Raw genomic sequence first — 27,840 nt, forward strand, 5'->3', positions numbered from 1 at the left:
AGTGGTCCAGCGTCCCTGTCTGCCCCCCGTGCGCCGGCCCCAAGAGCCGCCACACTCCCACTGTGAGACCGGAGACAGTCATCCAGGCTCGCAGGACAGACTGGAAGAGAGGGACCTGAGATTCTGCCAAGAGGAGACAGCGAGGGGCAACCGACCCAGCCCCGGTAGAGAGATGTCTGGTCGGGAGAGGGGGGCAAGTCGGGGCCGTCGTTCCTATGAAGAGCGGGAAGGACAGCGGCACGGAGCACAAGAGGGCACCACTGCGGACCGGCAACGCGGCGCTGCCTTCAGAGGACGCCGCACCCAGGGAAGCACGTGGGGACCCGGGCGCAGCTTGTTTCCATGTAACAACCGAACAGACACTTTGGAGCAGGTGCCGGGAGCTTCCTAGACGGTCTGACCTCACTGTTCCATCCGGGGGCAGCCCGGCGACTCCCACGTGCCTGGAGCAGAGGCGCACTGATGACTGCGATGCAGGGGTTGTCTTCCAGGGTTCAGAGGCCTAACCGTCCCCTACTCGGCCCCCATGGCCTGCGAGTCTGGCCCTTGTGCAGGGCTGCAGAGCGCGGAGCCAAACACGCAGAGCCAGGGGATTTGGTCCTTGCAGGAGCGCACCGGCGGAGGGCTGGGCTCACCACCACTGCGAAGGAGTCTGCCGGCCACGGCTGCGGGAGGAAGCACTTTACCCTGGATCTCCAAGTCTGCTCGTGAGGAAGAACCGGCCCGGCCTGGGTCCCCTCAACGGCCCCTTACACGCCCCTGCTGAGGGCCTAAGCCCAACAGCTCTGCATGCAGACCAGACCCGAGGCCACGCAAGGGCTCAGCTGTTGTCGTGACAACCCGACTGCTAACTGTTGGAACACAAGAGAAGGTGAGGTCCCGTCAGGCCCTGGTCAACGGGCCTGTGAAGCAGAGCCCACGGCGACAGGTCCTCAGCCACGCCATGCCACACCATGCCACACAGCCCGCGTGCCGCTCCAGCTCAGCCCCCTGAGAGCCCCCCTGTGGCCAAGCCTGTGCCCGCACTTCCTGTGGGCCAGGTTGACTCCACATCCGAGCCCCCACCCACTGTCTCTGTCCCAGCCGCAGCCCCGGAGGAAAGGCAGCAGGAGGACAGGGTGGTGTCCTTTATACGCAGGTGTCTAGAGGACCCAGCGTGGCAGCTACTCAACAAACACGCGCTCACAGGTGAAGGAAGGAACGCGGTGGGTCTGTAGGTCATTTACACCTGCAGTGATTCCCTCCAATTCCTGAAACACTGCCGCATGCAAGCTGGAGCTGCCCTCGGCATTATGTTTTGTTTCTCAGAACAACATAAAATAAAACACATCAGGTAGAAAGAGAAAGTCGAGTGGGAGGGAGTCACAAAAGGGGTATTTACAGGCCAATGGCCAGGCATGAGCTCGGGAACCCTTATCTCTCTCCCCGTGGTTTCGTTCGCGTCTGGTTTCAGAATCCTCGCGGAAGCAGCTCAATGTGGTCCTTTGTTTTGCTCTGGGCACCCCAGGAAGACTCTGAGCAGCTCAGACACAAGGATGTGCCCGCCGGGGCAGGCTGGGGCTGGCAGGGCCCCCGTGTGGAGTGAGAGGCCGCATTCCGACCGCTGCCCTCCTGGGAGCTCGTGACCTGGGCCTCCCTGAGTCAGAAAAATGCGGACTAACATCAGGCTGCACGCTCAGTTGTGAGAGCCGTCCCTGTGGGCAGGTGCGGTTATTATGCCATGGTCCGGTGAATGGCCAGCGGGGACTGGTCCCCAAAGATCAAGTGTGAACCGAGTCCCCGAGACCGAGGAGCTCTGCTTGGGGCGCCGGGTGCGTAAACGGGTCCCACGGAGCCCCGGGCCCCTCCCACGTGACAGGAAGGCTGCGGGGCATCCGCAGAGATTACTCCCGAAAAGGTGAAGGCAGTGAGGGCCACTCCCCACCAAGGCTGTGACGGAAAGGCATGGAGCGAAGACGAAACCTGAACATGGGGGGAAGGAGGGGCTGGTGTGCAAGGCAGCGAGGAGAACAACCTGGAGCTGAACCGGAAGGAGTCTGCCGGGCCAGGGTTTCAGAACTCGGCCTGAGGGCTCAGAGGCCAGGCCAGCGTTTCAGGAGAGGGGTGACGGACCCCTCGGGCATTGTCAAAAGCCCGCCTCACAAGCAGAATTCCCGCAGTACCTGGACAGAGTAGGGGGTGCTTAAAAGCCATTAAGGCCACTGGCAGGGGAGGACCTGCTGGTGACTCTCTGCTGTCACGGGAACAGCGTGAGGGTGACACAGGCTCTGGCTGGGCCAGGCTATGGGGCCAGGCTGGGGAGGAGGCCCAGGAGCAGTTCTGGGTGGGACTGGGCTGGGGGTGGCCAAGGCCCATTCCTGCACGGAGCACACTGCACACTGAGGTGGGGCGACCGCCCCCGTGAGCACTGGGACAGGGGACTGCAGGGAAGGCAGGCGTGGGGACTGGGCGCACTCCTGATGCTCGGGGAGATTGCGAGAGAGGTGGAGGAGAGACTCAGCAAGGAGCCTCCCAGATGAAAGAGAAATCCAGAAAGACGGGTGTGACGAAGCCCAGGCAGGTGACTCACACAGTCTCTGCAGAGGCACCGTGAGACCGAGGAGTGGAGGTGCCAGTGAACTTAGCAGGAGGGGACGGTCCCCACGAGGCCAGCTGCACTGGCTCGGGAGCAGGAGGCTGAAGGCGGAGGCCGGGGCTGGGACGGGGCCTCCTCTCAGGGCTCAGGGACGGACACGGGAAAGCAGAACTGCTTACGCACTCACCTAGAAGGCTCAGAGCCTTTCAAATGGGGCGGGGGCGGTGATCGCCGAACGCTGTGCCCAGAGCCAGCTCATTTCAGTTTCCAAGATTGGGGCAGCACTGCCCCCCAAAAATACACAGCTCTGCCCAGCGTCCTGCACAAAACACCCGCAGGTGGCGTGAGGCTCCCCCTGCGTACCGAGCGTGACCTGGACGGCACCCACACAGCTGGGGACAGCGGGGCCTCTGCACGCAGTGGGTGCCCCTACGAACCGCGTGGGGGCCGTGCGGGCAGGAGGTGGAGGGAGGGAGGCCCCCGGGACCGACCTGAACTTCGGACTCAAACACGGGGAGGTGCGCCCTGGCCCGCCCTTCCGAAACTGTGGTCTCAGGCAAAGCAGCTCCCTGCTCCCCGGTGCAGAGTGCAGGGTGGGGCTCAGTGTTTGCCGTGCGACTGAGGCAGCGGAGGCGAGAGACGCCCCCAGAGCAGTTCTTGGGAGAAGGTGAGGCGGTGCCTGGGGTCAGCGTGTGGACACAACTACCCGAGAGCCTGCCTGCTGTCCTAGTGAGCCCCGCGCGCCCGTGGAGGGCAAGGGAGCCGCCGGGCCTGAGCCTGGGGCGTCTGCTCCCCAGCGCCCGTCTGTCCAGCTCCTGATCAGCAGCCCCTACGCCCACAGGCCCGGGAGTTGCCAGCCCCACGTTCACGTGACCACCTGGATACCGCGTGACATTAAAACGCTGAACCACTTCCACACACCCGCACGGTGCTTTTTAAAAAGAATGTTTTTTGAAAAATAAAACGCTGTGCAGAGTCTCCGGTGTTGGAAGGAAAGCGCTGAGGCAGTGAACTTGCTTTTGGCAGGAAGGACGTCCTGACGCAGGCTGCGCGGGGCTCGGGAGCAGCGACCCCCAGCCCCGGGGCCCCCAGCGCGGCCCCGGCGTGCAGAGCGAGCACGGGCAGGGCGAGACACGCGTGAGCAGGGGCGCGCGCAGTGCACGGCCGCAGGCACAGGGCGCCTCAGCCGCGTCTCAGCGCCGTGAAACACAGACCTGCAACCACGCTCTGCAGCTGCACACGCCGGGAGCTTCCTCGACGCTGTGACCGCGAGGACCAGACGTTAACCAGCGAGACGCGACGGCCGGTGCCCCTGGGGAGAGCGGCCACACCTCCCCGTCTGTCTGATGCGCAAGGAACTGACTTGGGGCTCCCGGGGCCGCAGGGCCTTGGGGTGCGGCCCTCGTGTTACACGGCCGGAGGCCCTCTGGGCAGGCCCCGTAGAGCAGTGTCGGAGAGCGAGAGCCGTGTCCGTAATGAAGACGGGCCACGAGGAACGCCTGGCGCTTGTCTTCACAACGGCCCCACACAGACTCGCCCGAGCCTGCAAAACCACCGGTGACTGGGGACGTCCCTGGAGGGGGCCGTTTCCCTAAGTGAGTTTCAGATTGTGTTTGTGAGGAAAACCCTTGAGCGGAAGACGGGGCATCCCTTCCTGCGACAGGGTGGGCTCTTGGGCCTGCAGCCTGCCCCGCATTTTTCTGACTCAGGGAGGCCCAGGTCACAAGCTCCCAGGAGGGCAGCGGTCGGAATGCGGCCTCTCACTCCGTGGGCTGTGGCCCGGTCTTCACTGGCCCAGCCTTGGGCTGAAGCACACAACAAACTCACTGCTGAAAACTGGACGCAACCCCTGAACAATGAACTATAAAAACCACTGGACTTCAATAGCATGAAGTTCCCAAATCTCCCAAATACGTTTTCTGTTATTTCATAGAAAACACAAGTTACAACTGAAGTACAAAATGTTAAAAAAAAATTTTTTTTTAACAGAAAAAGAATTCAAGTCATATTACCATATGTATCTATTCCCTTTCCTCTAACACAGGCTATTAATTAACCTTTTAAACTGAAATCAGCAAATTCATATACCAAACAATAATCTGATACAATCACCACCCCATACCGACTTCATCAGAGCTGGGGCTGTTTTTGTTAAGCAGATTCACTGCAAATGAAATTCAAAGAGCAAACTCTTTTACCTGTGGGTCATTTTTAAAGAAAACAGTTCTTGTTGCCAAAGTCACAAACAACGGGAACACAGGGCTACCTGTCCTCAAGTGGCACCTTTCTTCCCAAGTAAACCACAGCGAGTCCCATAAAATGCCGGAGATCAATGTGACCATTGAACTCTAAATCACACTTTCAAAAGTTGTCTCAAATGCTAAGCTGGTGTTCCTGTGTATATTCTATTAAAATCAGGCATAGTCAATGGTTAAAAAACATACGGACAGGCGAGCGCACACACAGGGCCTACCTGTGCTTAGAACTCACCCCCCAGGGCCCTACCCTGCTTCTTTGCCGACAGCTTCCAGGGCAGCTGCTAACACCTGCTTTGTCAGCTGTCACCCAGGACTGTTGCAGGTTTGGTTCCTGACCTTCACTGTTCAGTGGCAATTGTTCCATTCATTTTCCTGATCAACCGAAGAGAGTAAGAGACTGTCTTCCTAGCAGGTAAATAATTAACGCAGGGTTAATATGGCCACATAAAAGGCTTTCTCCACCAAGATCCTGGAGATCACTGCCATTAGGACAAAACCAGTCCCACAGCATCTGCATCTGCCGTGTTCCGACCTCCTCCGCCTGACACTCCCTGGAGAGAGGGCTCACACCCTGTGGCTTCTCTGGGAAGGGTCTCGGCGCACCGTATTTCATCCACTCTTCAGAAATGCCAGAGACTCTTCCCGACTTACTCAATCCCAGTGGGACCAGTGAGGGCCGTGCCTAGTCCCAGATGGGCTGTGGGGTACTGCCGGCATGTGGCCCTGGTGGGCGTGGCCTCTCTGGGCTCCCGTCTGCGGGTGGAGATGGGACAGCTCTGGCCTGCTGGGAGGATTCAGAGCCTTGGAGCTGGACGGCACGGGAAACACCCTGCTGGGTGCCTGGTGACCCAGCCCGCAGCCTGCTTGGTGATTCTACTGACAAACGTCACTCAGCCCACCTTCGGGTCTCAACACAAGCGCTCGCTGTGCATAATGTTCATTTTCATCACCCACATTATCAGAAGACAGGAGAACAGCAATGATTCTTAAGTGATAAGGAGGTGCCTTGGCTCTTTTCGGGGCTTCCTGGCTATGTAAGCTGTCCCTGAGGGGTGAGGCCTGGGAGAAGGAGGGGATTCTGTGTAACTCAAGCCCAAGATACAGATTAACAAGAAGCAAGGTACTGGCAATGGCTGTAAGTATTTTCCTTTAAAGTTCCCATTTAGGGCATAATTCTGAGCCCAAGAGACCGCTGTCGACTTCCAGGACTCTGCTGGGGACTCCAGCCTTAACACGGCACAGATGGGACAAGGTGCAAACAAGCAGAGTTAGTAGGGAAATGAGGAGATACATTTGAATGAATAGTATGCACTGGAAGAGCGAAGTGGCTTCCAATAAGGCGACTCACAAATGTCCTCCTTTCGTAACAGAAAGACCATTTTCCTGTGTAGTTTCACATAAAACCCAACTACATCTGACAAGCCAGCAGCAGACTTTTCACTGATACATGGAAAAATTATTTATTTACAAAGGAAGCAGTAACAGATGGACTCAGATCCAAATTCACCAATTAAAAGAATTTAAAATATTATCTTGAATCTACAGTTTTATATGCAAGCTTTACCTTTCTCCTGTATAAGTTACTAAAAAAACAATGAATTTGGAGGAGCAATGGTGGAAAAAGTGGGACAACTGTAGTAGAGAAAACAGTAAATAGACGAAAACAACACCCGTGAACTTAGCGTTCAGCCGAGAACTAGGGGGCCTTCGTCGCTGGCACCACAGGAAACGAACAAGAAGGAGCAGCGGGAGCAGACCGACCGTGAGAACGTGTGGAAGCCCGGGCTGCGCCTCGGAGGCCCTGCGGGCAGGAGACGCGCCGAGAGGTGCTATGGCCTTTGCCCCGAACGCTCACGCTTTCGCTGAGCACTTAAATCCACGGGGAGCGCTTCCTTACCGATATTGGGGTGCTTCAGCAGACGGCAGATTCTAGCTTCCCTTTCCAGTTTCTGATGATCTGTCAAAAAAACAAAAATAGGAAAATAAGTCACGACTTTGACCAAGAAGACGGAGAGACAGTAAACGGTGCCCCCGAACGGCACAGAGCCAGCACAGGGACTACCCTTTGGTTTCTCTTCAAAAACCAAATTTAAAGTCTGAATTTGGAATTTCGTGAACACAACGTGGCCTTTAACCATCTAATCAATCTTCTTTCTTCTTCACTGGCCCGAGGCTGGACCACAGGGAACGTGGCAGAAGACAAGCTCTGTGGCATCTCTGTGTGGAGCATGCGCTACCGCAGCACAGTGAGACGGGGGCCCCGGCGCGCGCCGCGTGGGGTGCGACCCGGCCACCAGTGCCGGCGGGCCCGGTGACCTGGATGCCACGGCCGGTCCCAGGCAGAGACACGTCCCTGGCTGCCCCGTTCCCGCCGGCCGCACTTCACACCGCTGTCCCCTCCTCTTCCTTACACCAGGCATGTGCCCAGGCCCAGCCTGCAGGCTCCCCTTTGCCCCCCTTCGCCCAAGCCATGTCTGGGGCGGGACGCGGGCCCTGGAAAGTGCACCTCAGGGACCACGTGATGCTCTCCGGCTCCCCCATCACGGGCCACGCAGACAACCCTAGCCAAAGCCGCAACCCGAGCACGAAGTAACAGCAGAGGCAAGAACAAAAAACTTGGAGAAAAAGAAATAAAAACATGTGTACACAACTGATCCAGATACAACTCTTCTTACTACCTCACCCATTTAATCAGTATCCTCTTTCCTCCCGTGTGCAATGCGTGTGCACACACGGATCTCATCGACACACATGCATATGTACAAACATGCACATGTCTATCTATGCCTAAAATCATTTTCTCTATCCCATTTGAGGTCGTGTAATTTAGGAAACTACTTTAAACGTATGTAGTGCTAATAATAGCACCAAGAGAAGCGTGTGAAGGACTTAGCACAGCCTCAGCCGTGTCCCCTCCTGGGGGAGCGGCCGCAGTCAGCGCTTCCTTACTGAGAGGACGTCCGTCACCATCCCTAGCACCGCTGCTGTCCCTCAGTGAGGCCCCGGGAGCAGTCTGCCCCCTGCCCGCCACACAGCACAGGCAAAGCCAGGGGGGTTGGGCAGTGGCGGGGGCGGGGGGGAGCTCCTGCCACGACTGGTCAGCCAGATGGCCCCGGACACACCTGCACAGGTGCAGGCACAGGGGAGCCTGAGGAAGGCCTGGGTGCCCCCACAGGCAGACGCCCACCTGGGACTCGCAGGGCGGTCCTGGAGCTGCGCCGGCCCGCGTGCAGGTGGGCGGGTGGCTGCGCCCCGGCCCTGCCCCAGCCCTCCTCAGCGCCCAGGCCCTGCGCCTGGCCTGACGTCAGCCCTCAGATCTGCAATGGCTGGGGGGCGGGTCCATCCTGCTCCTGTCACTTCTGCCGACAACCAGCCCGACCTGATCCTCAACCTGTTCACATCTGTTCAGTTTCTAAGAAACTCAGTCCCAGCGACACCCCGCCCCACCCAGGACCGGCCTGCCCGCGGGGCGTCTCCAGGGGAGAGAGCGCGCGGCCAAAACGTGTGTGTCAGCCCCCATGGACACACGGCCGCCCGTCCCTGAGTCACAAGGGCTGTGAACAGAACCGAGGAGGCCGAACCATGAGGGTGCCCCCTGCCCGGACCCCGAGCACTGCGGGGTGCTGGGGCCACATGCCACATGCATTTCCTTAGGGAAGGGGGCTCCCGCTCACCGCGGGCCAGGCCTAGGACCACCCTGGAGCTCAGAGGTGTCGCAGAGCCTGAGCACGAGGGCGGCGACCCCCGCCCCTGCTCCCAGCGTGCCTGCCCCTGCCCGGGCCCGTTCCTTCCCTCTGCAGTTTCCTGGACGCCCACCGTGCAGACTCGTCCTGTTCCCATCCCCGCCTCTGCGATCTTGGTTAAGAAATGAGTAACATAAAAAGGAAACAGTAAGTCATATCCCACAACCACGAAAAAGGGGAAGTCAAATTTTTTAAGTTACAACATTAAGTTTGACAATACTTATTTCAAAATAGTTCAAAAATCTAAGCCCAATCCTCTGAATGCAAACTGGAAATCAAGGCCCAGTAAGGAACGCCAGCCCCATCGCAGCAGGACCTCCGACGTCCCGGAGGCCGCAGCGGCGTCTGGCACCCCCTCCCCCAGGCAGAGGGACGAGGGAGGGGCGTCTCTGGGCCACAGCCACCGCGCTCCAGGACCCGCTCAGACCGTCCACGGGGGCGTCTCAGGTGCTCGCTGGGAACAGCGGCCGTTTTCCTTCCGCAGGCGAGACGGAGCCCGTTAACAACACGGCTGAAGCAGCCCCGCGGAGGACCAGACTGGCGGTGACGGTGAAGACAAGCTCCGTACAAACGCCACACACAGCACTGAGCACCCCGCCTGCAGCGGGAGCGTCCCCCGTCGCACACACTGTTCTGTCACAAACCTACCCGGGCCTGCAGAGTCCCCTCCGGTGTGCTCTGCTTCAGTATAAACGGTCGTTTCCAACGTAAAAGCTGCGGGCGTGACGGAGCCCGAGAGAGCCGGCTCCTCCGCGGTGTGAGGACCCCTCCCGCTGGCCCTGCTGTCGCCCTGGGTCTCAGCTTAGCCTGAGCTCGTCCACGCTGCAGACACAGGTGGCCAGCGTGGAGGGGCAGAGTCATGGGCGGACACCCGGAGCCCGCCTTCAGCCGGACCCTCCACTGAGATTTCACTGGCAACTGAAACGTGGAGGAATCTCCTGTTTAGGTAACTTTCGCTTAAACCAAGCCAAGCGACGCGCCCCGTCTGCAGCAGCCTGTCCCGGCTTCCACGCTGGCGGAGCAGTTTTGGGACTCCAGGGGCTGTGTCCCTAGGTCCGGGGCAGCTGCAGACGAAGGAGATGCTCTACCCAGGGGTGGAGCAGGGGGCCAGCGTGGGGGCCTGGGGAAGCCCCGCGTGGCCCGGACGCCCCAGGATAACGGCTCCACCTCCAGTGGGCTCACAGGACAGAGCCGCAGGGGCCGAATCATGTTCCAGACGGGGAAGCCTCCACCACAGACCCCGAGCGCAGGTTTGAGCTGCTTTGATACAGGAGGAAGAACAACATGTTGTTTTTTATGGATTAGGTTTCCTCTCAGTAATTTCTAGGTAGAAACTGCTCTAAAACCAGAATAGGGCATCTGAGGAAAAGTGCACTCAGATTTCTACAAACTTAAAAATACAGCTCCATTACTTTTGTTAAACTGCAGGTCACCACTCACTGTTCTGACTCGGGTTTAATTCGGATCCCTGGCTGACCTCAGGGGCTGGCCACGCGTGCCTCCCGCCTCCCTCATGGCCGGGCCCTCAGCCAGGGCCCCCGCCCCCCCCCCCCCATGTGGGCTGAGGTCAGAAGTCACCACCTCCGCGTTTAGTGCCGCACTCACCAGAAGAGTGCCCTCTACCGCTATTACTGAGCTACGAGTTAAACTCGAACCCTCTCCAGCTGCCGGCCGAGGGGGTCACCCAGCCACCCAGGGCCACAGCAGGGACGTCAGGCCGCCCTGAGGCACCGAGCGCCCCACTTCCTCCGTGTCAGCCCTCTGCCAGTTTCCCTGCACATTCGAGGCAGACGATCCACAGTCAGAAACCAGAATAAAGGGGGTGCTGGGGAACCAGCCCCTTGCTGCTCACCGACATGCGGAACTGATTCTCTCAACTAAGCCGAGCCCAGGGACGAGGAGCAGCGCACCGTAACCGCAGCCCGCCCCCGTCACTGCTCCTGCTCTGGGCATTCACTGGCAGCCGCGCCAGCAAACGGGCGGGGTGCACTCGCCCTCCGCCACCTGCTGTCACCTGCCATGAGAGAGACCGGCACACGTGAGCGGGGCGCCTGGTGTCCCTGCCCCACCTGCACAGGAAATGTGACCCGGACGTGGCCACGCGGGGCTCCCAGGGGAGGGCACGGGGCACCCTCTACACTCCTGCAGGTCTGCGTGTGCACTGATTCACTGGCGACTGCAGCAAGACGGGGGCGCTCTGTCACGCGTCGCCTGTGCCCGCTGTGCTCAGGGCCCAGCGGGGGTGGGGCGGGCCCCTGACCACAGACAAAGCCAGCCCAGAGGACAGCACCAGGACGAGAAGTGGCAGCAGGGAATCACACCTCAGGCACCGCGGGGACACGGTGCGAGAGGAGGACCATCTCACCACAGGGCGGGAAGGAGAGGGAGTCCGACCTGGCTTTGAAGACTGGCTGGGGTCTCCCGTCAGGCGACGAAAAGGACAGCCCAAGCAGCACTCGTGGGTCAGAACGCGCGCTGGGGCGCGTGGGGAGGGCAGAGTCCAGCGCGCCTGCCGAGGACGAGGACCTCAGCTGCAAGCCGGTCACTCCTGGGCTGGGAGGGCAGGGCTGCCTGCAGCAGAGCGCGTGGATCCCACGGGACAGCGGAAGGGACAGGCAGCACGCGGTGGGGGAGGGCACACACAGCCTGGGCTCCAGTATCAGCTCTGCCCCCCAGGTCTGTGCCCTGGGGCTGCGACCTCATTGCACAGTCTCTTCCATAAACTGGGAAATTAACAGTCTCGCTTTGCGGAGCGGTTAAGACTTTCACACATAAAAACAGACTACTGCCTGGCACACAGCGAGCAATACGAAAGTGCTGGCTAGTGTGTTAGTTTAGAGCAATGAAGTGGACAATAGTATGAGGACAGAACTGGAGAAGCTGCAGAAATAGTTACCAAAAATCCACTTAAAATGCCAAATCCTATTTGTCGGGAAAATAATGTCACTCTCCAGTCCAGAAATGCCATCCAGGCCCCAGCGTGCCATGCTGTCATTTCTTCTGAAAATAAACTGAGCAGATCCAAGCCTGGAGGTCAGGGTCAACCACGGCGCTGTGGGCATGGGGTCCCCGGAAGGACAGGCCTGCCCCTCCCGTCTGAGCCGCAGCGGAGCCAGCCCAGCTCAGGCACGCAGGCCTGCAGGCGGGAGAGGCCGTGCGGCTCCCCTTTGCCGGCGCCAGGCGAGCGGCCAGGGAGGGAGGGCTCTGCAGGTCCTTCCCAAAGCGCCCGTCCCCGTCCCCCAGGCCCCACAGGGACCTCCCGGGCCTGCGACACACGCGTCACCTGCCCAGGGGCCTGACAGGAAACCCACGCAAGTGCATGGAAGATACAACGTCTACAGAGTGGGAACCTGAGCAAAAACCAGTAATGCTGTAAAAAGGTTTGAGCAGGGACGTTTTAGTTTTACGTCAACATAGGCATGAAACCAATCCATTTTCTGGAATAAATAACAGATACCTTTGGAAACCCAGAGAGATAAACACTTAACTAAAACATGGCCCGTTATTGTCTTTCAAAATTATAATTTAAACTGATAAATTAATGAATAATGAATGAAGCCAAATCACTAAAATGCACTTGATGCTAGAGCATATCAACGTCTCTCCCCCTCCCCTCTCTCTGGTACCAGTAAAGCCCTCCAGCGAGGAGGAAGGGGCGGCGCCCGGCGCCCCTCCGCAATGTCAGCCTCCGCACCCTTCCCAGGCCTCTGGAGAAACATCCGCGGGCGCCGGTTCCAAGAAGAACACATACTCCTCCCTGTTTTGCTAATAACACAACAGCCAAGGTCTGAGGTTCCCTTTCTAAATGCCATCACGACGCCTATGCTTCTTTGGGACCAGACTCCAGTCGTCTTCACAGAGGGCATTTATCACACCTACCATGCGTTTACCGTTAGATTTAAGAAGGAAGGATAAAGGTCACTTCTGGAATCACTTTCTTCCTTGAGCAGATGAGAATTTTGACATAAACCTGCAAAGACCTTGAGCCCCGCCCCAGGCCCCCGCAGCCCCGCAGGGCTTACAGGGTCCCCGAGGGCACAGCGGCGGCCCGGACTCTTAGGACGAGAGCCTTTCAGTGTGACGCTGAGCAGACTTCCCGGGCCGCAGCCCCTCCAGGCCAGAGACGGTGCGCACACGGTCCTGAGCGGCAGAGACCCCAGGGCACCAGCCACACTGCACTGACCGCTCCGGGAGGTGTGGCCAGTGAGCAGGGCTCTGCTTTGCACTTTAATGAAATGCCTGTCCTGCATGAGATGATCACATAGGCAAGGCCTCAGAGGCTGCTCAGAGCCGCGGAACAACTGACGAGCCCTCGCTAAGTGTCCCAGTCCCGGACTCTCGTTCTCTAAGGAAAACCTGTCTCCAGCGCTGAGTTCTATGACTTCCTGCCAGGCGGCTGCCCAAGAGCCATCTGCTGGCCACGGGCCTTCCATTCCTACGAGACACCCGTTCAATCCTATCTGAGGACAAAAGTGTCCTCCATCCTCCTGATAAAATACAGTTAAAACAATTAAAATCAATTCAATGCTCTCACTCACGAACTACATGTCCACAGCCTTCTGCCTGAGAACGCTTGGAGCCACGCTAGATTCCGACGCTTTCCATCAGTCAGTGCCTGCCGTGCTCAGTACTTACAGGAAACACGCATGCACGCACCACCCCTGCACAACCGTGTGTGTATGAGATTTGCGCTGTTCTCAGGGAGACTGCCTACACTGACCATTGTTCAAAAGACTCTCACTTCAAGTCGCAGTAACAATTTGCAGAATGGCTCAAGATGGTTTTCCCGGAGTCACAGGGTTCATGACAACTTCCACTTCCTCGTTCAGGCAGGAACCACAGGAAAACCACAGGAAACCACGCGCGCCCTCTGACACACCGGAGACGTGGAAAACAAACAAAGCCCGTCTGCAGCGGCTGCGTGTGGGCTCTGCGCTGAGCCCGACGGCCACGCCGTCTGCCACGCAGCGGGCGGGCCAGGAAGGGCTCTGAGTAAGGGGCCCGAGGAGCAGCTCCATCCACTCAGCGTCCTGGGGCAGCAGGCCTCCTGAGAGCGCCCTTACTTCATGGTCGGAAGGAGCACCTGTACAGCTGGTGGGCTCCAAAGGCCCCACAGGAAATCCCTAGGAGACCAGCCACCTGCAGGTCAAGAAACCAAAGACAGATTTGGCTGGTTTGGCTAAATTCCAAAACGTTAACAGAGTTTTTGAGACTTTATTGGTGCAAGGTATTTGGAGAGGACCCAGAAAACCCTGCCTTGCCTCGGAAGCTTCAGGTAAGCCCTTGCACAGATCAGCAACTCACTTGCTCAGACGCAAACACTCCTCTGGTTCTGACCCAGAGCAAATGGAAGCACCAGCGAAGGAAGCAGGCGGCAGAGGAGGCAGCGTCAGCTCCTCCGGTCTCCGTTCCTGCTGCTCCTTGGGTTTCACCTGGGATGGGACCGTTGGGATTCAAGACGGTTAACGGGGTTTCGCTGGAAATTGCTGCTCAGGACCTAGGACTTGAAAAGCACGTTCTGCGAGTTGTGAGGTCGGATGTGGCTATAACCCAAAGAAGTACAGAAATAACAGTATCTCATTACCAGTAAAATGTTCTCACGGGTCTAAATTAAAGCTGTTGGGGACCATCCAAAGGGCATGTTTCAGACTTCCTTATACCGCCGATATACCCTCTTCTAATTTTAAGACCTGTGACAGGTATTTCTCCCAGGCGTGCTGCCAGAATTCTTGGGGCACGCAACGCCGGGCCGATCCGTCGGGGCACGGCCCTCTTCTCCCTCAGGCCGTCTAGCGACAGGGACCACAGCCAGCACAGCCACAGCCGTCCCCGCGGGAGCGACTCAAAATCACACCTGTTTTCTTTTTTTTTTTTGTCATAGTGGCAAAAAATGTATGTTTTGGTAAGCCACAGAACATCAGTAACCAGTTTACATCGGAGATGAAAGGGCTGAACCGCGGACCTACTACGACGCGCCCAGCGTGGAAGACGTCGCCTGCTACAAGAGCACACGGCGGAGCACGCCAGAGCCCACGCAGACGCGCTGTCCTGGCCCGCTCTCCCTGCCCCGGTCACGGCAGAGCAGCGTCCCCAGCAGAGGCCAAAGCCTCCCCGCTGTGCGCAAACCTCTCCTGTCTGTGGGCCTCTCAGACCCTGCGTGAGGATAACTGGTGTATTCACCACGCACGCCAGGTGGGCTCGTCCAGGGGTGTCCGAACCGGCCAGTCTGTCCGGAAAACGGAAGCACCACCTGATACCGTCTGACCTCGAACCTCAGTGGTTCCCTGACCCCGAGAACCATGGAGACACATTAAGGCCCTCAGGAAAAGGAAGATCTAGTTTCTGAGCCGCCGCTGATTTATTAATGAAGCATCAGTACACGCTTTCGTGAATGCTTTCCGCTCTTGCAGTTAAGGGCCCCGGTGCGCTTACGTTCTGAGAATCTAATAATTGAGAATAAGAGGCAGCCTGCCGCCCACTAAAAAAATGCTTATTTCCCCAAAAGCAGGTGTTTCTAGGAATGAGGTTCTGCCTCTGGGATGTGCGCGCCGCGCTCTCCGAGCTCAGTGAGGCGACGCCAGCGGCTCTGACTGGAGTGCGTGTCACCCGTATCCCCACAGCCGCGGGCGCCGCACGGACAGGCGGGCTCTGCCCAGCAGGGCCACGGGCGGGTTCTCACCAGCGTTCCCGCCTGCTGCCGAGCCGCACGGCCCACGCCACGGAACGCCAGCTGCCCCTGTGTGCTCACTGGTCCCGCAGCTGCGCGACCCTGTGCTGAACGGGGGTCACTGTTCTGAACGGCATTCAGAGCCCTGGCCCAGAGGCGACTGCTCTCCTTTCTGTGCCCGGATAACTGTTGCAAGAGAGAAAATCACTTGTTAGCGTCTCTCAACCCACCGATGATCCTGGAAAATATGAGAAGGACAGTTTCTTACTATCCTGGCCAGTTCTCAAGAGAAATGAGTCACATAATACCTCTGCTTTGAAGTACCTACAAAAACATGCCAAAGCACAGCTGACTTTTTCCCCTGGAAACGACTCCCTCAAATACGAGTCCTCGGAATTCATCGAACAGCCCATTCCTCCTTGAAAACTCCTAAGTCACAGGATGGAAGAACCACCTCCGCCTTCCTCCTGCTCACAGACGGCGAGCACAGTGCAGGGCCTCCTCGGTAAGTGGCCGCGCCCTCGGTGGGCCCCTGCCCCCACAGCGGGGACACGCAGCCACCATGCCACCTGCGCCTCCGAGTCACACCTGCAAAGCGGGGACCTCAGGGGCCTCCGCGGCCGGGCTTCTGCGATCACCTGGTGCGGAGCGCACGCCGCAGAGACACAGCCGTGCCTCCCTGTGAACGCTGCCTGTCAGGGTCACTGCTGTGCACGGCGTGTGTTCCCCGCCAGGGCTTCATGTTTAAATCTAAAACACTCCACAAATATACTTAGTGCAGAACCAAATCAAACAGTCCATAGACGGGAAAGCAAACGCGCATCCCCTCGTCTCCAGCCCATGCTCCCCATGGCCTAGCCAGCACGCCTGTCTGACGCCGCCCGAGACAGGAAGCAGCCCCACAGCCAGGCAGCTCCTTCTCTACCGAGGTAAACTGGCCACAGCGCCGAACTGCGCTGCGCTGCGCTCTTCTTCCACCTCAGACGTCTCGCACGGCTTCCCAGGTACATTCACGTCCCCTTCCGCGCGGCAGCCAGTAAATCAGGAGCACGTGCGCCATCACCCAGTCTGCACCCAGTGGGCGTGGGGTGTGCCAGCCCTTCCTATAAACAGGTGATGCTTCATGAGTATTTGGTACCCACGCACATGCCGCTGGGGATTATGTCATTCTAGACATGTGTCTGATGGGCCAGTGGCTGCGTCTACACGTGGCCCGATGAGGTCAGTATTACCAGCTGCGTCTAGGAAACGGCAAATGTCTGGTATGTTTTTAGTGCTAAAGGTTACACTAATCTAATAAGAACAGAAAGACAGGGACTCACCACCTGGGAGCACAGGTGCCGTGCTCCCGGGCCCGCCCGCTGGTGTGGGTCGGGGCAGGAGGCTGATGAAGAAACCAGCCTGAAGAGTCAGGGCTGAAGAGGGTGTTTTCCAGACTGAGGCAGAGGCAGAGCTCCCTCTCTCATGTGCGTGAGACTAAAGGTCCCCGCGCGACAGGCCGCTTTTCTCTGCCCACCTGACAGCCCTTCCTCATGTATTATCTACAGCAGCACGCAGGTGCCCGCAGGACAAAGACTCGCTTTCCGGACCGTGTGTTCTCAGAGAACCCCGCCGTTTAAGTACGTGTTGTGGACAACCCGGCACGCAGTCCACGGCTTATCAGGTGACTCGGACCTGTCCCAGCCCACAGGCCGCTCTGCTCCCGGCCCTGCGGCCCCGCTGTCCAGGCTCCCTCTGCGCCCCACAAGTGACTGCATGGCCAGTGATCATCTCGGTCCCATCCGGACGGGGACCCCGGGCTGATGGAAGGTAACAACGCACTGCAGGGACTCCGTACAGAGTATACACAGAGTATTTTGAATGTAGAGACCAAATTGCTGGAACAAAACCTTGTATTAAGAAGCTCATTCCTATGCAGCTGTCCTTACTATGGCTTCGCTTTCAGAAGTCACTCTCTCCGGCACCTTTCAGGCGCTTTTATACTGTGGCTGAGGCCTGGGACCTCAGGGCTGGGGCCAGCGGCCAGTTCTGTCTGCTATGCCGTTCCCACCGACTGTGTGCTGGGCATCCTCCGTTCCTGCCCGTCCACGACACCTCCATCTGCTCCTTTCCGCATACCGAATTTTACAAAATCGTTCTGTGGAAACACGGAGTATGATCCTCAATGAGCAGCTGAACTTGAATCTGCTTCAGAGAGACTGACCACGGCAACCACGACCAAGACTACTTTTTATAAAACACCCTAAGCAAACCTGCCAACTGGAAACAGGCCACCAGGTCCCTGCCCTGTCAAAGGTTCTCTTCCACAAGCTCGTAACTACCGGCTGCCCAGCGTCGCGTCTGCCGAGGACACTGAAGTGAATCCCACGGACGCACAGTGAGCCCCAGGGAGGAGAACCCCGCCGGGCTGAGAGTCAGCACACACAGAGAGCCTCTGTCCTGCGGGCTCTGGGTACGAGCAGGCTGGCTCAGCTCCGGGAGCGTGCCGGGACTGGCTGGATCCCCTCACCCGAAGCCCAGGCCCCCTCCCCACGCTCTCCAGCCCTGGGAACAAGGGCTTCCCCGCCTTAGCAGAAAATAACAAAATCAACTAACCAACTCCTTCAGATCCAGAAACAACGAAAATAAAAACACTTCCCTCCCAACCAGACAGACCCACATGAAACTCTGAAGGAAACAGAAGCGGCCCCAGGTCACCTCTGCCATCTACCTGTCCCCAGGAAGACCACCCAATGCAGCTTCCCTCCTGACTCCTGGTAGAAGTGGGCCACTCGCTCTCCCTGCTCAGAGGAGAAAGTGGCCTCAGCCAAGTCGCCGGGCCAGCAGCAGCTCAGCCGTGCCGCTGGCGCGTGGAGGCTGCGGAGTGGGGAGGGGCGCAGCCCTCCGGACGGACGGGCGGGACACCAGGAAGGACACTGCGCCTCCCCTGTGGGAGCGAGCGCAAGGCAGGGGCCCGGCCCAGCTCTCAGGAAGGGCCCAGGAGACTGAGCAGCTGCTGGACCATTTCAAGTCCTGGACTCCCAGCCCGACCACCATTTATGGGTCGCCCACAAAACCCAGCTCGTGACAAATGTGATGGACGTGACCATCTCTTTTCACAAACTTGTCCTAGCACCCACACTTCTCAGATGAAGTCCTCTAAAGCGCTGTCGTTTGGGTCACATCCCGGCTCAAAACCCTGCTGTTCTCTCCAGGGAATCTCTTTTTCAAAAGGTTTATCTTATTTTCATTTGAGAGACACGGACCGGCTGCCTCCTGCATATGCCCCGACCGGAGGGATCGAACCAGCAACCTTTCGGTTACGGGACAGTGAGCCCTGCAGGCCAGGGCTCTCCAGGGACCTAGAGCCTGTCATTTCAGACACACGCTGAACGAGCCAGGTAATTAATGTCACTGTCACCCATCAGAGCTTCTATTTATTCCTGCCTCCCAACAAAGGGAACACTGGGCACCCACCTGTCTGCCCCATGCAGGCCAGATTCTCTGGGGCCAGACTGAGGGGGTGGGGCCTGCCCCCCACTTACTAAGGAAGGCCCTGGGGTCACCCCTGAGGAAGGGGGAGGGAGGAGAGGCACAGGCGGCTGGAAGGAGAAGCCGAGCTAGGAGGGGTCAGGACCCCGCAGCCTGTCCTCTGAGTCAGCTCAGCTGGGCTGGACTGAGAGGCCCCCACTCCGCTGTGCCCACCTCCTGGGTGTGGCCCCCGGGAGGGCGGTGACCGTGGGCGGGGGCTCTGTAGAGGCTGACAACACTGCCAGCAGGCCAGACGACAAGACTTTCTTGGGGGGGATGTGGGAAGGACGTCACATGTCCACCATTCTTCCTGCCCAAGTGACCTCTTTCCTCGCGCCGCAGACCCGGCGCCTCCATCGCGAAGGGGACTCTGGTGACTTGGCCAGCGACTGGGCGTCACCTGTGCTAGTCGGCCCCTCACAGCTGTGCTTTCCGCGGAATGAGAAGCTGCTGGGGAGCGAGGGGCGTGACGGGACGGGGATGAGCGGCTTTTCAAAGTAAAGGCCACAGGGTCAGTGTCACAGCCTTGTTATCACAAACGGGCTCAGTTACAATACTTTTATTAACAACGCTTTAAAAACATGAAAATCATCTGTAACTCACCGGCCAGGTAAAAGCAGGGCAGACAGGGCCCACGGGCTATCACTTGCCAAAGTTTATGTCAGAACAGGACTGAGAGAGACATTTGACACACGCCACACGCGCAAACCACAGTAAAAAGCAGAGACCTGTGTGGGTCCATTCTCATGTTTTATTTAATCAAAAATATAGAAAATGTTCTCATTTCAACATGAATCCATATAAAAACAGTAATACGCTACCCTGTATGCCGTTTTTGAAACCTGGTGTGTGTCGTGCATTTACTTTCCGTTTCCACGGGGCAGGCACGTGCCGAGGGCTCATCAGCCACACAAGCCGGCAGCCACCCTCCGGGACCCCACAGCTGAGAACCCTGAGCACGGGGCCGGGGTGCCAGTCGCACCGACGGGCCCCAGCTCAGCCCACCAGCGTTCACGGAGCTCTAGCTGCTGCGGGCACAGCTCAGCATCAGGCGACTGAACGGGGTTCGGTTCTCCTCAGGCCGTCGGGGGCACCAACGAGAGGACGAGGTGCCGGCCGCCCTCAGTGGTTTGGAGAACTGGCCACGGGGCGATAAAGCGTGAGGTGGGCGTGACGGCCACCCAATCCGGGAGCACGCCAACGCACAGCAGAGCCACCCCACCACCTTCCAACCAACACCCTCTGCATGCGAGGCGGGGCCGGGGTGCGGCGGGGACACCGCCATCTGGACCGTGCACCACCGCCCAGCGGACCGCGCCGCCTTCACGGAGAGGGCAGCGCACTCCCCCGCCGCACCCCCAGCTCCTGCCTCTGGCGCGGCTTTCTCGCGCTCAGCACACCTGTTTTCCAAGGGTGGACGGTGCTTTCTGAAATCTCAACCGGATGAGAAACTTTTCCTGCTTTTGTGCAAATAAATTGTAAGGTTCCCCAGACAATGGAACTGATATAAGACAGCCTTGGAAGCCAGGGTTATTGAGAAAGAGAAGTCGGGCACACTGCCTCCCGGGAGGCGGCGGGCGCTAACCTGGGGCGGAGCGCCTCCCACCAACGGTGAAGACCAGCACTTCCATCCTTCTCCTGATAACCGGCCGTTTGCCCTGCACCTTCCCCGCAGGAAAGGAGCATCATCTGAAAGGCTTCTCCTGTGTGCCTCCTGAACCTCTACGGGGTAGCCTGTTTGATGGTCCTGGGAGGGTCCAGTCCACTTCGGTAAGTACAAAAATAAACTTTGCTGTTATAATAAAAGGGGAAAATTGATCTTCCTGACCAACAACTTAAATTTTACTGATCTAAACGTATCTGAAGCAAGTCCATGCTAAATTTCAGCACACGCGGATCCCCTGACAGAGACCAGATGCGCCCTGGAAACCCCGTCCGCCATGGGGAGAGCCAGCCCGACAGCAGGGCATCCCCACGCAGCCTCGCCGGCCAGGCAGCTGACGGCACACACTCAGGAAAGCCTCGCGGAACCCAGACAGACTCCCTCTTCCCAGGAAAACTCGGACTCCCACACGCACTGGAAAGCCTACAATAAACCCGTGCAAGCTCACGGACGCCCCAAACAGCAAATCAAGGTCATCAGTGAGCACCCACGAGGCTCCTGTCCGAGTGCGGGGTGATGAACATGCAGAGTGAGTGCCTCCCCAGGACAAGAACGTCCCACAGCCGCCGTGTCCCGCGCAGCAAACGAAGCTAAAGCCAGAGCGCTCTCCACGCGCAGAGGCTGCTACCACGCCCTTGGGGACCGGGGTGCACAAGGATCCCTTCCTTATTAACAGCGGGCCGTGGGGCCTCGTAGCCCCTCCCCCAGCCGCTTCCGAGGCCGCGAGTCCCTTCATCCCGCTGGGAGCGGGTGCCCCATCCCGGCACCCACAGACCCTTGGCTGCGCAGGCCCTGCCGGTCGGTGAGCAGGGGCGCCGCGAGCGGGGCGGCCTCCAGGGGTCTTAGCTGTGAACGGAGCGGCAGGCCCCCGGGGACAGGCTGGGCCACCCCCGCAGCTCTCGTAAGCGCAGGGTTATTGCAAACAGAGAGTTCCGGCCAAGGTGCGTTTCTGGGACGACTCAGTGACAGTTTCTGCCTTCTCTACAGCCCCGCCTCGACCAGAACTTGTTCTCTTACCCGTGGCTGGCGAAGGAGGAGAGGGCAGAGGCGCAGCCCCGCGGACCCCGGAGGAGGCCTCCTCGGGGGGGCAGGCCCTGCCCACGCCTCAGGGAGACTGCACACGCGCAGTGAGGTGGCCGGGGCGGGGGACACCTCACGGTGTGTCTCACGCAAAGGCCAAGGCTACGGAGAACGCCCTGCACTTTGAGACGCCTGGTGGTACTTGACTAGTAAGAAGAGATTCTGAAATGCTCGTCCATAACCACACTGCTGTCAGGGGCCCATTTCATAGAGACGGGACCTTCCGTCAGGGCCTTGAGTCAGTGCTGTCACCCCAGCCACGAGCGCCTCTCAGCACCACAGGGGCACGTGCCGAGGGAGAAGTTTTAACTAAGCTGCGAAAGCGTGCGTGAAGAACCGCAGTTCTCCATTCGCAAACGTACAGGGCTGGCGGAAGAAAGCGGCAGGTTCGGTAACGAACTACCCCTTTGACACTGGGTGAGACGAGGCGTTTCCTGCCCAAGTAAATGATGACGAGGGCCCCTCACCCAGAACAGAAAAGGTGACTTTGGGCATAAAATTAAGCGATAAAGTAAGGCAATCTGAAGTTGACCAAAAGTTACAGTAACCCCTCCCAAGGAGCAGGGATCCTGGGAACTGCGAGCGCTCTGAGCGGGAGGGACGAGGCGCGGGTCCCGCAACAGAGCGCAGCTGGGGGCGGGCTCTGAAGGGCGGGCAGGAAAGGCTCGGCTGGCACGCAGGCGTCAGGACAGCAGGTGACGTGACAGACAGACAGAAAGCCCCCGCCGGCCCCGTTAGCACACAGGCTGCACAACTTTGGTGGATCTGGGTAGCGTTCAACACGGGACTGGAATGTTAGAAACCCACACGTAATCAACGAAATGGTGCGTTATCACCTGTGGAGGGCCACAGGAGGTCATTCCAGGTCCCGCTGTATATAAAGAACAAGGCACTTTCAACATGCATCGCTATGAGGACATTAACATGTTTTAAAAGGTTTTTTTCCATCAAAATATTCTTCGTACTTGAGGCAGGCCTTTTCTGTCCCCTGGGAAATGACGTGTTCGGGAACGTCGGCCTGGCCGTGGGCACTGCCGCCGGGAGGCCGTCCTCACCGCAGCGGCCCCGCGGGTGGAACGCGAGAGCGCGCGCCGTTCCTGCGCTTCAAGCCGGCGCGACTGGGTTCATAAACAGAAAAGTAGCTTAGGAACTCGGAGGTAAGCTTCTTGTTTTCCTCTCCACCGCGGCTCCCAGCGCACATCCTGGCCCGGCTGTGACGTGCGCACCCGAGGGGCGCGGGCCTGCGGAAGGGAAGGGAGCCCACGGGGGAGGGGGCTGGGAAAGGAGAAGGTCAAAGGAGAGAAGTGTCGCGCTGTGAGGACAGGCGCTGATGTCCCTGAAATACATCTGGGCCGTCACCCCGGGAACGGTCGCCAGCTGCCCTCCGTCTGTATTTAGGACAAACCAGAAGAACGAGGCTTCGATCAAAGCGGCGACACACCGAGGCTGCTGAGGGACCACAGCAGCTTTTCCAGCTCCGGGAACCCAGACCTCGAGCCGACGTCGTGCATCCAGGCAGGTGAAGATGCAGAGAGGGAGCCGCGTGCGACTGCTGCACAGTCAGCTGCCCCGCAGGGTGGGCCACCGCGTGGCCCACGGGACAGCTCCATCCCCACCAGGAGCCACGGCCCAGTTCACCCTGTCAGGTGCTACGGAGACAGACCTGAGGCCCTCACTCCGTCACGGAGCCGCTGCGGCTTTCCAGACTTGCTAGTGGCTCCCCGCCGCGTGCCGCTCCCCGCCGCTTCCCACGGCTACAAGGCATGAGGCCTTCATTTTGCACGAGGAGCAGCGACACCACATGACCTCCCTGCCTCCTGGCTCTCCCTGTCCAGCCTTCCCTGGAACGTGCAGGTCTCAGCCTGACATTGAATGTCACCATGTTACTGCATCACAGGCAAGTTACGCAAAAACCAAACACGTTCCACATGTCCGGATCCGGGTCCTTGGAGTCACTGTGTAAGGGGCCCACAAGGTCAGAGCTGCCTCCGAAGGCTTCTGAGGGGTTTCCGCATTCAGACGACAACATCTGGGGACAGGTTCTCCCTCCAGCGGGAACTAATGCCACAGACCCCCTCCCGGCAGGGTGCAGGGCTGCAGAGCCCGACCCAGAAAGGCAAGAGCAGTCAGCAACCGGCTCCCGTTGACCCTGCGCCAACCACAGCGCGAGCCCACCCTGTCTCTCCACCGTCAGCCACCGCCACAGGCAGACTGGGGACTGAGCCTTCACGGCGCCACAGACGAGCTTCTAAAGGGTGCACGTCTCTCCCCACAAAACACGTAACCAAGTTCAGCATGTTTTATTCCCTTCCAAATGAAAGGATTTTGGGGGTTTTGTGTTCTTTTTAATGGACTCAAACTACATGAAGTTGAAGTATAGAAAAACATCAGTAGAGCAAACGGGTCTGCTGTAGAACAGGGAACTCTTTTCCTGCTTTTAAAAAAAGGCCACCCCCCCCCCCCCGCCCCAGCTCTGAAATGAGTCACAGGCTCCTACAATCACTTCGCTTCTCTGGGCACCTGTACTGCGACCTCATGTTTCTTTCAGAGAAACTTTATCTGTAATCAGAATTGCTTTTGCAATCCAGAGAAATGAAGATCAGTGATCACTTTCTGCTATTTAAGATTACATATTTTTAATTTAAATAAATGAATAGTCACTGAATTATATCAGGTTCAGAGCTGAAATAAGTCCAGCACCTCCCAAGTCAACCAGGACACAGGATGAGGCTGGTTCTGGATTTGGCGGGAGGTGTCTCAGAAGTCAAGGCACCGAGGGGCCGGTGTGACTTCAACACAGCAGGGGCTGCACCCTGGACCTGCTGTACCAGAGGTCACAGCCTCGGGCGGGGCCTGGACCCCGGTGGGGGTGGAGGGGCCCAGCCACGGCGCGCAGGAGTGGGCACAGAGCAGCCTGTCTGCCTTCCAGGAGGCCAACGCTGCGAGAAACAGGCACATCGAAGGGCGGCACTGCAGCCGAAAACCAACGCCCAGGACACGCCGGGCCTCAGGAGCGGCGCTGCCTGCACCCAGTGAGCAGGGGCAGCCCCTGGCGCTTGGAGGCCACATCGGGGGAGGGGCGAACTGCACTTTTACCTGTGACTCTTACAGCCAAATTGTTTGTTTGGTTTTTTAAGTAAAACTAAAAGACACATCTTTCATTTTCACCAATAACTTTACTGAACAACATATTCATCGTTTTGTTCCACTGCCTCTGCCATCCTTCAGGCCACTTCCTGGTTCCATCTTCCCAGAACTTTTATCTTTTTGAGCAAAGAGCTGGCCCAGGCGCCTTTTGCAGTCTTCCAGGGAATTGAAGTTTTTTCCATTAAGACAGTTTTGTAAAGACGGAAATAAACGGAAATCCGAAGGTGAGTGTCTGGTGAATGTGGTGGACGGATCAGAACTTCCCGCCAGGCTGTGGCAGGTCCTGCCTGGTCGTCAAAGAACGCGCGGTCTCGTGTTATCCTGAGGGGAGACCCTGCGTTTTCTGCTGACTAATTCCGGACGCTTCTCATCGAGCGCGGCTTTCAGGCGGTCTAACTGGGAGCCTACTTGTTGGAGGGAGTCATCCGGTTTCCCGGAAGGAGCTCATACAGAGGACTCCCTCCCAGCCCCACCGTGTACACAACGTCACCCTCTGTGGGTGAGGCCCGGCCTTTGGTGTGGCTGGTGGGGGTTCATTCCACTCGTCCCAGGACCCCTTCCGTTCCACATTATTGTCAAGCACCCACTTTTCAACATCCACCACAATTTGTTTTTTAAGTGGAATATTTGCATTACGTTCCAGTGAGAGAATCACATGTGAAAATACAGTCAAGGTTTTTTCTCTTAACGTGTGTGGAACCCAGACAGCAAAGCGATTAACATAACCAAGCTGGTGCCCATGACTCTCAGCACCTGATCTGATACTTTGAGAATGTCGGCTCTCTCCTGCCTGGTAGAATGTTCGTTGTTCTCAATGAGCGTCTCGAATTGATCGCTGTCAACCTCACCTGGTCTGCCCGACTGTGGGGCATCGTCCGGTGAGGAAGCTCCAGCACCGAACGTCACAGACCACTTCTGACACCTTTGATCAATCACAGCACCTTCTCTGTACACTGCACAGATCTCTTTTTTCTTTTCTGTTTCAGTTTCATTTTTACCTTTCTTGAAATAATAAAGCATAGTATCCTTTATTCTATCTTCAATATTAAAATGGCTACAAAAAATTCACCAATTTTGGTAAGTTTTGTTTTTTAAATGCACCTGATATGACAGCTGTCATGACACAATCTAACAAAACTGTTTTGAAAGAAGTTGAAGATAACTAAGCGCTAAGGGAAAACCAAACAAACTTCCCAGTCAACACAATAGGAAGAAATTAGGATACTTGGCAGGCAATAGTTTTAAAACTCCAACCACTCTGACTATACCAGATCTCCTAACTACAGATTTTCAGAGACACCTAGATTACAGGACACTTATTTTTTTAGATGGATGTCAGTTCTTTAAGGTTTATTTATTTCTTTATTTTTAGACAGAGGGGAAGGGAGGGAGGAAGAGAGGGAGAGAAACATCCATGTGTGATTGGTTGCCTCTCACATGCCCCCAACTGGGGACCTGGCCTACAACCCAGGCCTGTGCCCTGATTGGGAGTCGAACCGCCAACCCTTTGGTTCATAGGCTGGCGCTCAATCCACTGAGTCGCACCAGCCAGGACAAATTTCAGGGTATTTAAAAACCAGGACTTTGACAAGACTTATTCAGATATTTGTGAGCACACTGATGCCATTTTTGAAGGTCATACGGGATTAATGACATACATGTAGACTTCAGCAGGTGAAGCCATGGTTATTTACGAGGCTACAGGACAGAGGCTGAGACTTCTCACTAAGCAGCCTGATGAAGGAGGACAGTTCTAGAATTTACAGGCTGTGACTCCCACCTGATGTCTGGCACAAACCCCCCAGAGGCAGAGGGTCCTTTAAGGCTGCAGAAACTGAAGCTATAAATAAGGCTTCTCCGCTTCCAGGACATGCAAGGCCATGTTTCTGCCCCGGAAGACAACAAACACTTTGCTCTTTGTTGCTCACCTGGCATTGCTGCTCACACACACACACACACACACACACACACAGTCCCAACTGACAATCAGTTATGGCTTTTCCTCCTTTATTCAGGGAAGATGAAAATAGAGGGATTCCAAGGAAGGGACTAGCACTTCCTCTGACCCGGACAGCAAGCCTGAGACTGAGCTGCGTCCACCAGACCACTGACAGTCTCCGCACGGCGCGTGTGGCTGCAGCTCCGCCCTGCGGACTGTCCGGCCGACACAGTTGCTGTCCCAGCTACTGTGGCCACTGTGACCTGAGCAGCGAGGCAAGGCCGGCCCGCACTGGACGGCGGGCGACTGTGGAATTTCCAGAGAAAACACAGGATTACAGACTGCTGGCTGAAGGTAGGCTGAGCTCTCCCACGGGTGGGAAACTGCCTTCGCCAGCCCCCGCGCATGTGACCCGCTGTCTCCCTGAGGTGCTCACACAGGACACATGGTTAGCTGGCACCCACTGAATCTGAATCCTGCGGAATCATCAGAAAGCTTTGTCTGTAATAGTATTAACTTTTAGACTTTTAACGAGTTTACCCACAAATAAAATTTCTATTTAATGTAAGCATATGATATACAGATTTTCTATATCTAAACATATTCACAAATCTTACATACATATCTATGTTTTATTATCAATTTTATCATTATATAGACTTAAAGTTGAATATATATGTATAACATATGAGCACATTAGAATTTCCCAACTTATTCTTTTTAATAAATACTAGAATTACTAATAGCCGTGAATAATGCCATTAACGCCCCCATTTTCACACAAGGTGTCTCGATGGACACTGTCACAACCGAAAAGAGAAAACATTTAATACTGCGAAATTCAAAATCTATGTATACCAAAGCTAAAGCATCTGCTTGTATAGGTGTGAACATATTTTTTGAACTAAAGGAAAAGTTTCAATGAGCTCGTGAAGTGTGGCCCCTGGGCAACTGCGAAGCCACACTGAAAGCACAGTCCCGGTTTACAACGCGGTGCGCACTCCCTGGGGATGCCCGCCAGCGTGGAGCTAGCCTTCGTGCTGACCTGAGAAAACAACGCTCCGGAACTTCACTGGCGGCCCGTCGCGGTGGAACGGACCCTGCAGTCCGCGTGCGGGAAGCCTGTAACACGGCCGCCACTCACTCTCTACCCTGTCACCTCCTTCGCCTTCACCCAGTATGTAAAGACACCAGAACACGAGGTGCTTTTCAGGGTGAAGAGGCTGGGTGCTTCCTAATTTGTCTCCAATTTGCAACT

The 27,840-nt window shown here is 57.3% G+C and overlaps 1 protein-coding gene across 1 annotated transcript in view; it reads right to left on the minus strand.

Moving 5' to 3' along the window:
• Positions 1-27,840, minus strand: part of CAMK2D (calcium/calmodulin dependent protein kinase II delta) — a 93,706-nt gene that overhangs the window by 40,217 nt on the left and 25,649 nt on the right. Inside the window, exon 3 of the mRNA XM_090290343.1 lies at positions 6,731-6,790. Within this exon, the coding sequence (XP_090146469.1) occupies positions 6,731-6,790 (60 nt within the window). The remainder of the gene's footprint in view (positions 1-6,730; positions 6,791-27,840) is intronic.

Source organism: Furipterus horrens, unplaced genomic scaffold (assembly GCF_987537825.1).
Source record: "Furipterus horrens unplaced genomic scaffold, mFurHor1.1.pri manual_scaffold_10, whole genome shotgun sequence".
NCBI classification, from domain to species: Eukaryota; Metazoa; Chordata; class Mammalia; order Chiroptera; family Furipteridae; genus Furipterus; species Furipterus horrens.